General features: G+C 35.0%; 2 protein-coding genes across 2 annotated transcripts; both read left to right on the top strand.

The window, feature by feature from the left end:
* The first annotated feature begins 614 nt into the window (after positions 1-614).
* On the top strand, positions 615-1803 carry LOC126747223 (dysbindin protein homolog). Its single transcript, XM_050455731.1, has 2 exons — positions 615-1356; positions 1558-1803. Exons 1-2 carry the CDS (start codon positions 735-737, stop codon positions 1683-1685), a joined length of 750 nt encoding a protein of 249 aa, XP_050311688.1. The 5' UTR covers positions 615-734; the 3' UTR covers positions 1686-1803.
* A 1056-nt stretch (positions 1804-2859) lies between these two features.
* Positions 2860-11309, top strand: LOC126747222 (caspase-2). Its single transcript, XM_050455730.1, has 4 exons — positions 2860-3611; positions 3868-4122; positions 4378-4659; positions 8832-11309. Exons 1-4 carry the CDS (start codon positions 3012-3014, stop codon positions 8973-8975), a joined length of 1281 nt encoding a protein of 426 aa, XP_050311687.1. The 5' UTR covers positions 2860-3011; the 3' UTR covers positions 8976-11309.
* Positions 11310-11627: the final 318 nt, after the last annotated feature.

The raw sequence follows: 11627 nt of genomic DNA, 5'->3' as shown, positions 1-11627 counted from the left end.
TTAAGACCACAAGTAAGCTCGGCTAAGCAATCAAAACATATTTATTTTATTTAGTAAATACATCTTTAGGAGAAAATAAATGCTTGGATCTAATTAGGCTTGAAATTTGGCAAATATGAACGAACTATGGCAAACTGTCACTTGTCATTTGTCACTGCTACTCATTAACGACTGTCGTCACCGAGATAAGACCACATATCAGGCATTTATTTCAATTGAGCAAATACTTGAGAAAATTGATGGTTGAATCTAATTAGGCTAAGAAATTGTACACCTATCACACCTAAAACGGTTTTAGCGATCCTAGTTCGCATTATTTTAAAACGTTTTATCATTAAGGTTCCGTGTATACAGGAAAAGATTAGAGAAGAAATTCGCGTTAATTTTCAGTGTTGCCAACTAACAAAAATTGGAGAGAGCGAGACAAAACTATGAGATTTCGTTGTGATGTGCTTTATAGTGTTTTCGCAAATTTAAAGAATTAAAGAACTTCTCTTGCGTTTTTCCGCTAGTTCGCATTAATGTCACGTGTAAATCCAGTATAAGAACGAGCTATGGCAAACTGTCACTTGTCACTGCTATTCACTGTCAAATTAATGTCACTTGTCACTGCTATCAATCAAATGACTGTCAGCAATGGGCCCTCCCCCTCCACCCTACAAATCAGCTGATCAAGCCAAATATTTTGATTTTCATTTCCTTTTTATTTTCGCAATATTTTCCGCAATGTTACAATGTTTAACGGTATAAAAGACAAACTGCTTAACGTAACTAAGACAGTCAGCTTATTCGCAACAGAAGACAGTGGTAGTAAAGCGAAAGGTGTGAAGCCATTCAACCCGAGGGCAGGCTCAGGCATTTTGCACCATTTCCAAAACACTTGGCAGGAAATCCACGATTTAAACGAGGAAAATGCTTTGGGGGCCCGCCGGGCGGCCCAACAGATCGAAATTATATCGAAGAAAATCGTATCGAGCAAAACAAACATGAAGCTGATATCCCACATATTTACCAGTTCGAATTTCGAGAGCAACATCGCCCAGTGCCTTAACACATTGAAAGATATGTACAGTGTATGCGAGGAAGTCGAGAAGAAACTGTTGGACTTTGAAGTACTATTAGAGGATATTGAGTTTGATAAGATGGTGAGGCAGCACAGGTTGCATTTGGAGAACTATCGAGTTCGAAAGGAGGAGTCCTTAAGGAAGCTGACTCAGGAATTGGACGAGGAATATCAGAGGAAGCTTGAGGAGTTTGAGAGTAGCAAGAAGAGCATTTTAGAGGAAAGACAAAAGGTGTTTCAGGAAGCTTTTAAAAATGACCTGGAAGTTTATAGGAGTTTGGGAACTATTCCTAGTAAGTAATTATCCTGAAATGCTTTTGAGGTATGTAAATGGAATATTTATTTAGAGAAAAAGGGTTTATGTATGAACCACTTTTGAAGATCTAATGGTCTTTAAGCTACCGCTCGATTTACCTCAAAAGATACAACACTGCCAGATTTCAATAAACCACTTCTTCATTAAAATTTATAATTAGTTAACACTTATTTTTTAGAAGTGGAACTGCCTAAAAATCAAAATGGGGCCATCCTAGAAGAAATACAGTTGGACCTTGATCAAAGCGAGCTGGAGCAGTTCTTTAACGATCACAACGGTGACAATTCAAAAGGAGAATCTGCATGATATTTTTATATTTACAAAGTTTTATATTTTATATATATACAAATTTGGATTTAGTGCAATATTGTATTAAGTGTCTGGGGTCTTGGAGCTGAGTAATATATATTTATTTTTTAATTCAGTCCTAAATTTGTTCTGATTAAGTTTTAAAAAGTGGGCAGCTATATTGGCTTGGATATCCTGAAAGTGGCTTAAAAGCACACAAAAGGCATGTCAGGGCATTATTAAGACTCTAGGCTTGCCATTTTGAAACATAAAATACGTTTTTTTTAAATTCTTATGTACTAAAATCAGGTTTACAATTAGACACTTGAGCCCCGAGGACTTGTGCATAGCAACAAGACATGACTGATGGCTTTTTTTAGGTTTAATTTGGGTCCTAGTTAGGTAGAGGCAGTATCATATCATAATCTAAGCCCCAATTTACGTAAAAGCAAGCATTATTACACCAATAACGGTAATATTTGCATAAAAAAATGCACTTAAAAGTGTAAAAGATGCTTATGATCCCATAAGCGGTTTCAGGAGCGCAAACTGACCCAATTGACGCCCGCTAGTGGGAAATTACCTTGGACACTCGCTATTTAATTTTATCATTTAAACGCTTAATTTTCACAGTATACCACTAAAAGGGGGCTTTTTTTACAACCCCCTGTGTAATCTAGAATTTCAAATGCAACTGTTTTATAGATGGCAGCACCGACAATCCTAACCTCTCCATGTATTTCAGGCTATTGTATATAGCACCACATCAATTAAATTATTGCCATAATTGCAATCCATGTAATTAGTGTATTTATTTAATAAGATTTTATATTATGCAATAATTCAATTGTGTTTTGAGCTAATAATTTATATTAATTAGGGCAACACTGCGACATTACGTCTTATGTCATCATTGACGGGTTATGTACCCAGCGTTGCCAAGGTTGAGAAGATTTCTTCAAGACAAGGGCTTTTGTTACATTTATTAAAAGGTAATTCGGTATATTGATACAAATAAAATTTATTATTTTATAATTGATAAATAACTATTCTATTTATGTATCTAAAATGTACGTTTGTTTATCGAAAGTATATATCTTTACTTAAAAAATTAATCATGGGGAAGATATTATTTTTTACCTGGCAACACTGTACGTACGTCATTCAACTTAATCCGCTGTCAAACTGTCACTAACCCTATTTCTTTGTTTACAGTAGTTTGTAGTGATTCAATATTAAAAACTTAGATAAAAAGCGTTTTTAAAAATGATTCCCACCTGAAATTGATCGCAAAATGACCCACCTGTTATCACTACGGTTAGTTCCAATTGAATCTCGATCAATATGCAAAAAGAACAAAAAGAATTGATCAACAAACACTGGCACGACTTGCTATCCCTCACTGAGGTGCAATCGTTCGCCAAACTCTTGGTTGAAAAGACCATTTTTACCGAGCAAGAGGTGCAACGCATATTTGCGGGCCTAGACGAGCGCGAGAACAAGCGACAGTTCCTTAAAGAGCTGCAAAACAAGGCGACCGCCTTCAACATATTAGTGCAATGGCTCAACTCGATCGACCAACAAAAACTGGCCAGGGAGCTGGCGAAGGGCTCCTCTGGCATCACCCCCTTTAAAGCCCCCATAGACGAGCAGGATATCGTCGAGCCAACTTATGTACTATCAAATAGATTCTTTGATTTGGCTGTGAACTTCGACGGGTCCACCACCCCTTTGAACATCAAAGTGAAACTGGCCGAGAGGTTTTTGGATAGCAAAGAGCACAATCCGCACGTGCCGTTTTATAGAACGAGATCTGAGAACAGGGGCAAGGTTTTAATTATAAATAATTACTTTTTTGATGCCCATACTGATCATAAGACGAGGACTGGGTCTGAGGTGGATGAGATTAACTTGACCCATTTGTTCGAGCAGATGGGAGGATGGGTAAGACCTTCTTATGCTTTATTTATTGTCCTTTTAAGTTCCTGGTGTTTTATTTCATATTGTAAGTTACTGTTAGTCAAGCATCTCTTCTAAGAAGGTGCAAGTATCCAGTCAATAAAATAATTATTTTTTTCTGTTCTTTTTCTCTTTTTTGCCATCAGCTCCTCTTAAAAGAGTTCCAAATAAGCCTCTTATGTCCATCTCCTTTCACAAATGGACCAAGCAATTATACTCTTCTCTCTCTCTTCCATTCCAGTTGGTTCAAAAAGAATCTAATAAAACTGCCCGGGAAATGAAGGAAATCCTGAAAAAGTTCGCGTGGAACCACGAGAACAACCGCTACGACATCTGTTTCGTGTTCATCATGAGCCACGGGTCCTCCCTAGCGGATCAGGAAACAATCGTTTACGGTACAGACGGGGGATACTTGAAAACCCAAGAGATCCACCGATGGTTCGATAATAGCCACTGTAGGGCCTTCAGGGGCAAACCGAAAGTTTTCATTTATCAGGTAAGTCGAGACAAGAATGTATCTGTATCATTTTTTAGAAATCAATAGGCACATATTTAATTTTCAAGTTTTCTTTCTTTTTTAAAGTATGCATAAAATATATTACTTTGCATTATATATCTCCTCTTGAAGATTTTTACTCTTCAACTCGGCAGTACCGAAACTTGACTGAATTTTCGAAAATAAATGCACTTAACTTAACAATCCTCGATCGTAACTCCTCATCGCTCGACTGAAAAACTGTCAAATCGACAGGTCTGCCGTGGGCACGAGCTCGACATCCCGACCAGGCACACGGAGTACGACGGGCGGATGCTGGGGGCGGAAGGGCCGCCGCCCCAGTCGCCCACCTCCACCTCGTTCCCGCCCCCGCGGCCCCAATTGAGGCCAGTGGACGACACGGCGGTCGGGTTTGCCACCATGCACGGCTCCAAGGCCCATCGGGACCCCTTCAGGGGCACCTGGTACATCGAGTTGATCTGCAAGAACATTATGGAGTACGGGTGCAAGCTGTCCGTGGACGATATTTTGATTAAGGTGAGTGTCATGACCCCCAATTTTGAAAAATGTCCATAAAGGTCCTTGTGTGGTGTGGATTCGTTTGGTTTTTATAATAAAAGGTGCGAGAGAGATGAGAGAACATTTTGGTGCAAAAATGAATTAAATCGGAGAGGTGAAGGCAGAGTTATGGCATCAGTTGTCCGGTCAAGAAGTGACATGCCAGAGTACGATTAAGGATAAAGAAATATTGCAATTATTAATTTACCATTAATTTTATCATTGAATTATCCGGAAAAAAATAGTTAGAAAAGAGTAGCAATAGTGGCAATGGGTTTATCTTAATTTTTAAGGAAATTACTTTCCTGTATTCCCCCTATAAACTTAGAGATTCATTTTATTGACATTTCATTCATCATTTTACTGAAAGACATTTCTAAAGAAAGATTTGCAGATGACAGTGCATAATACATGCTGTAATAAATCACTGTATCAATAAATAAAAATAATAAATGTTGAAACTGTCCGAAAGTCCTAATATTAGTCCGGTAAGTATTTTTTATTTATGCGATTTTATTTAGTTTAGGATTAAAAGGGAAATAATTTCTTTTCTGTTTGTTTTTCGAAAAAAATCATAAAATACTTTAAGTTTTGTGCTTAAAAAAGGCATCTATGGCAAAAATAAAAAATTGAAAATTTTTCATACATTTCGAAAAAATCGCCTTTTTTGGATTAAGGGTTTTGTGACATTTTCTCCCATTGTATGGGAAATAAATTAGAAATTTCTTTTTCTAGGTATAGTCCTGATTGTTCTGAACAAATTTTATTTAAACCATTTTTTGATCAAACGCACAGATTTCCCAAAAAAAAATAACAATAAATAATAAATAATTTTCATAGGTTTTATTTTTAGGTTTTATACCCATTTTTTCCTGGCTTCCCTATGGGAAATCGGGAATTTTAGTATAAGAGTTTTTTGATTGCTTTTTGGTTATTAATGCATAGCAAAAAAAATTTTTTAGATCGGCCAACTTTTCAAAATTCTGAAATTTTCCAGCCAATTTTGGCCAAAAACCAAAAAATGTCGATAACTTTTTCCCTTTTCGTTTTTTCAAAAAATACATAAAGCACTTTTCATTTTGCATTTAAAAAAGGCATTCGTTGCAGAAATAAAAAATTGAAAATTTTTCATACGTTTCAAGAAAATCGCCTTTTTTAAATTAGAGGTTTTTCGGCATTTTCTCCCACTGTATGGAAAAGACGTACGAAATTTCTTTTTCTATTTACAGCCCTTGTTATTCTGAACAACTTTTATCTAAACCATTTCCCTCTCAGACCCACAGTTTTTCCATAAAAAAATTAATAGTGATTTTCCCCTTTCAATTTCTTTAATGCATGTGTTCTTATGGGAATTATACTTATTTATTTTTTTCTGACTTTCCTATGGGAAATCGGGAATTTTTGTATAAGACTTTTTTGATTACCTCTCCAATATCAATGCATAGCAAAAAAAAATTTTTTATCGGCCAACTTTTTAAAACTCTGACATTTTCCAGCCAGTTTTGGCCAAAAACCAAAAAAATGCCAATAACTTTTTTCCTGTTCGTTTTTTCAAAAAATACATAAAACACTTTTCATTTTAGATTTAAAAAACGCATCCGCTGCAAAAATAAAAAATTGAAAATTTTCCGTAAGTTTCGAGAAAATCGCCATTTTCGAATTAAAGGTTTTTCGACATTTTCTCCCACTGTATGGAAAAGACGTACGAAATTTCTTTTTCTATTTACAGCCCTTGTTATTCTGAACAACTTTTATCTGAACCATTTCCCTCTCAGACCCACAGTTTTTCCATAAAAAAATTAAAAGTGATTTTCCCCTTTCAATTTCCCTAATGCGTGTGCTCTTATGGGAATTATACTTATTTATTTTTTCCTGACTTTCCTATGGGAAATCGGGAATTTTTGTATTAGAGTTTTTTGATTACTTCTTCATCATCAATGCATAGCAAAAAAAATTTTTTTAATCGGTCAACTTTTCAAAATTCTGAAATTTTCCAGCCAATTTTGGCCAAAAACCAAAAAATGTCAATAACTTTTTCTCTGTTCGTTTTTTCAAAAAATACATAAAGCACTTTTCATTTTGCATTTAAAAAAGGCATTCGTTGCAAAAATAAAAAATTGAAAATTTTTCACACGTTTCGAGAAAATCGCCGTTTTTGAATTAGGGGTTTTCCGACATTTTCTCCCACTGTATGGGAAATATATTCGAAATTTCTTTTTCTATTTACAGCCCTTATTATTCTAAACAACTTTTATCTGAACCATTTCCCTCTCAAATGCAGTTTTTCCATAAAAAAATTAAAAGTGATTTTCGCGAAAAAATCGCGAGTACCCCCCTTTCAATTTTTCTAATGCACGTGTTCTTATGGGAATTAAACTTATTTATTTTTTCCTGACTTTTCTATGAGAAATAGGGAATTTTTGTATAAGACTCTTTTGATTACCTCTCCATTATCAATGCATAGGAAATTTTTTTTTTGATGGGCCAACTTTTTCAAATTGTTCAGTCATTTTTGGCCAAAAAGCAAAAAATGCCAATAAATTTTTTTCGGTTCGTTTTTTCAAAAATTACATAAAACACTTTTCATTTTGTTTTTAAAAAAGGCATTCGTTGCAAAAATAAAAAATTGAAAATTTTTCACACGTTTCGAGAAAATCGCCGTTTTTGAATTAGGGGTTTTCCGACATTTTCTCCCACTGTATGGGAAATATACTTTAAATTTCTTTTTCTATTTACAGCCCTTGTTATTCTACACAACTTTTATCTAAACCATTTCTCTCTCAAATGCACAGATTGTCCAAAAAAAAATTAACAATAAATAATAAAAAAATTTCTTGGGTTTTTATAGGAGTTATCCTTTTTTAATTTTTTTCTGGCTTTCCTATGGGAAATCAGGAATTTTCGTATAAGACTTTTTTGATTAATTCTCCATCATCAATGCATAGCAAAAAAAATTTTTTAGATCGGCCAACTTTTCAACATTTTTAAATTTTTTAGCCAGTTTTGGCCAAAAACCAAAAAATGCCAATACCTTTTTTCCGGTTCGTTTTTTTAAAAAATACATAAAACACTTTTCATTTTGCATTTTAAAAAGGCATTCGTTGCAAAAATAAAAAATTGAAAATTTTTCATACGTTTCGAGAAAATCGCCTTTTTTGAATTAGAGGTTTTTCGGCATTTTCTCCCACTGTATGGGAAATATATTCGAAATTTCTTTTTCTATTTACAGCCCCTATTATTCTAAACAACTTTTATCTGAACCATTTCCCTCTCAGACCCACAGTTTTTCCATAAAAAAATTAAAAGTGATTTTCGCAAAAAAATCGAGGGTGTCCCCTTTCAATTTCCCTAATGCATAATTTCTGGCTTTCCTATGGGAAATCGGGAATTTTTATTTAAGACTTTTTTGATTACCTCTTCATCATCAATGCATAGCAAAAAAAAATTTTTAGATTGGCCAACTTTTCAAAATTTTTAGCCAGTTTTGGCCAAAAACCAAAAAATGCCAATAACTTTTTTCCTGTTCGTTTTTTCAGAAAATACATAAAACACTTTTAATTTTGTATTTAAAAAAAGCATCCGTTGCAAAAATAAAAAATTGAAAATTTTTCATACGTTTCAAGAAAATTGTCTTTTTTGGATCAGAGGTTTTTCGGCATTTTCTCCCACTGTATGGGAAATATATTCGAAATTTCTTTTTCTATTTACGGCCCTTATTATTCTAAACAACTTTTATCTGAACCATTTCCCTCTCAAATGCACAGTTTTTCCATAAAAAAATTAAAAATGATTTTCGCGAAAAAATCGCGAGTACCCCCCTTTCAATTTTTCTAATGCACGTGTTCTTATGGGAATTAAACTTTTAATTTTTTTCCTGGCTTTCCTATGGGAAACAGAGAGTTTTACCATAAGACTTTTTTGATTGCCTCTTCATTACCAATGCATATCAAAAACAATTTTTTTGACTACTCAACTTCTATGTCGCATGCGCAAGTCGCCATACAACGCAACCAAAAAAATTTCCTTCTCCTGCTTAATTCCTTGAATTACGGCAACATCGCGCTCACTTCGACCGGACTATGCGGCTCAGATCAAAGAAACCCTAAAGTCGCCCAAGCAAGTAGTGGGCCTAACGTCTGATGTGTATACAGGTGGACGACGACCTCAGACGGCGCATGTCTGAACAAGGCACCGTCCAGACGTCGGAGCGTCAACTGCGGGGCTTCAACAAGTTGTACTTGAACCCCGGCATTTACGAGAAAAACGGGAAGTTGCACAAGTTTCACGACAGTTAAAGGGAGGGGATTGAGGAGCCAAAATTCTTCGGAAACAACTGAATGTGATATTTTCCAATTATTATTGATCCTAAATTTCGGCGAATACTAATGCGGCTCCTGCGCACCAGTAGCCGAGTTTTTATTCGAAAAAGAAGAAGTTGGTAGACGGCAATTTGGAGTTCGATTTCGCGTTTTACCTTTTAATTGACGCTAATTAATTAAATGTCTTGTTGTGTGTCTCAAAATTCCGTAACGATGGTGTTCATAAGTGTTCATAATGAGAAGCATATCTGTTTTGTATATTTTTATACGAAGCCACTGGTCTATCAGTTTCTTTTTTTTTTTTTCTCTTTTTATATACACGTTTTTGATACTAATTTAGCATTAAGTTCAAAGAAGTGACAACATTGTAATTGAAAGACTGCGCAGGAACGTCATTTTACGGGTCCAGTTTGACAGCATCCCAGTTTGACCTGTCAACGTTTGACAAGTAACTTAATGTGCACAACCGATTTTCCTTCCCCCACCACTCCTTCCCTCCAATCACAAACAAGCACGCGGCCATTTTTATTTTCACGCTGTCGTTTTCTGACAGCTGTCAAAGTTTACCAGTTGGCACGACTGCTGTGATTTACTTTCTTCCACTTCTCAAATATAATCCAACATACCTCAATTTTTTTTCTTTTGTCAAGTAACTTTGTCCTCATAATTTGTCAAACACGCGGTTCTTATAAAGAAATAAAAAAAACAAAGATAAAGAACTTGATACTGTCAACGCGTTTTCCAACTATCCAAATTTGACAGTTTTGACAACTGTTTTGATTTTCGCCCCCCTCCCCAGTCATAGTCAACCGGCCATTTTTTATTTTACTACTGTCATTTTCTGACAGCTGTCAAAGTATGCCAGTTGGCACGACTGCTTTGATATACTTTCTTACACTTCCGAAATATAACCCTGCACACGCCGCCATTTTGTTTTTCCTTTCACTATAGTGACGTAATATTCTTTAGTATATGTATTAAATAATTTTTGTAGACGTCAAGGATTGACAGTTTTGACAACTGACCGAAATCCCCCTCCTCCCCTCCCACTAATATAACCAATATGCCACACCATGTTTCATGAGATATCAGCTGTCATAACCTGATATTGTTGATAACTGCCCTATTTTCCTCCCCTCCACACTCCAAATATAACCTAACTCACCGCCATTTCACTTTTATTTCATTATACTAACGTAATATTCCTAATATAAATATATTATTTAATAAAATAATTATTCAAGCCCTTTATTTTCCTTCCCCACCCCTCTCCTCCAATTGCAATCTAACAAGCCGCCATGTTGTTTTAGATGTCGGCTGTCATGACTTGATAGAGTGATTTGACAAGTGGGAAAGTTCTCCCCTCTCCCGCTTGTCAAAATATGATGCAACACATCGCCACCTTGATTTCATGATAGTGCCGTAATATTCTGTAGTATATTCCTTATGTAATTCATAAATTTTTCTAGCTGTCAAAATTTGACATTAGTGACAACTTCCCGGGATTTTCTTCCTCCACCCCTCCGTTTCTCCAATCACAGCACGCTTCGCTATAGTCGCCTTCCCCCCCTCCTGTTTTTGATATCACTATAGTGACGTCATATTTTATTTTTTAATTAATCAATTTTTGTAGATGTTCAAATTTGACAGTTTCTTCTTCTTTTTGACTCACGGACGGGAAGTTGACAGAAAAAATTAGCTGTCAAATATTGACAGCCTCGAATTCTTCCTCGTCTTTTTTTTGTTTTGAAAAAGAAGAAAATGAGCTGTCAACTGTCACTGTCAGGGCTAAAATGGCGTCCCTGTATGCCCCCCCTCCCCTCAAGTGCCAAAACATTCCACTTTTCCTGTTAATCATCATTGATGTCCCGTTTGCTCAACTTCTCTCGCTTCTTTGAATGTCTCTTTTTATTATGCTCAATTGTGTCATTTAATTATTATTTTTATTATTATTATTATTATTAGTAAGATTATTATTGTATTAGTCAATACATAGGGATATATAGTAAAGGTGCATTTTACAACGACACTTCCTGCCCCCCTCCTAAGTATGTACATATGTATTAGCGTTATATAAAAAATATCATTATGTGCTTGTATAATGCATATTTTCTTATATTAACTATTGGTTATATGTACAAAAAGGGTTGGCATGCTATTTGTTTTTTTTTATTATTTTTATTTACATTTTTTTATATTTAGCCAATTTTTGTTAGCTAACAAAGTATATACATATTATATATATATTATATAATTTTATATTTAAGATTTTTTTATTATTAAATATATTAAATTTATTTAGCATTGGTACCAATCGGTTTTAATGCCCTAGAAATTGCTTTTTTCCTCCTAAAATTTATTCATAAAAAAGGACGGAAATTTGATCAAAGATGGCGCTCGTCCGCCATTTTGAACTGTCATTTGCCAAAAAAATAGTTCAAATGTCAATATGAGCCACGCCTAGCAGTGTTTATAATTTATTGTCCAAGATGGCGCCCGTCGGCCCATTTTGAGAGTTAGAAGCTGTCATGCGTCACGTCAAAAAATTCATTTAACAGTCAGTTTAAATCACTCTCCATTTATTTTGCAAGTTGGACATTTTGGACGCTAGAAACTGTCACCTGTCAA

Source organism: Anthonomus grandis, chromosome 19 (assembly GCF_022605725.1).
Source record: "Anthonomus grandis grandis chromosome 19, icAntGran1.3, whole genome shotgun sequence".
NCBI classification, from domain to species: domain Eukaryota; kingdom Metazoa; phylum Arthropoda; class Insecta; order Coleoptera; family Curculionidae; genus Anthonomus; species Anthonomus grandis.
This window is presented reverse-complemented; position numbering and strand designations above follow the sequence as displayed.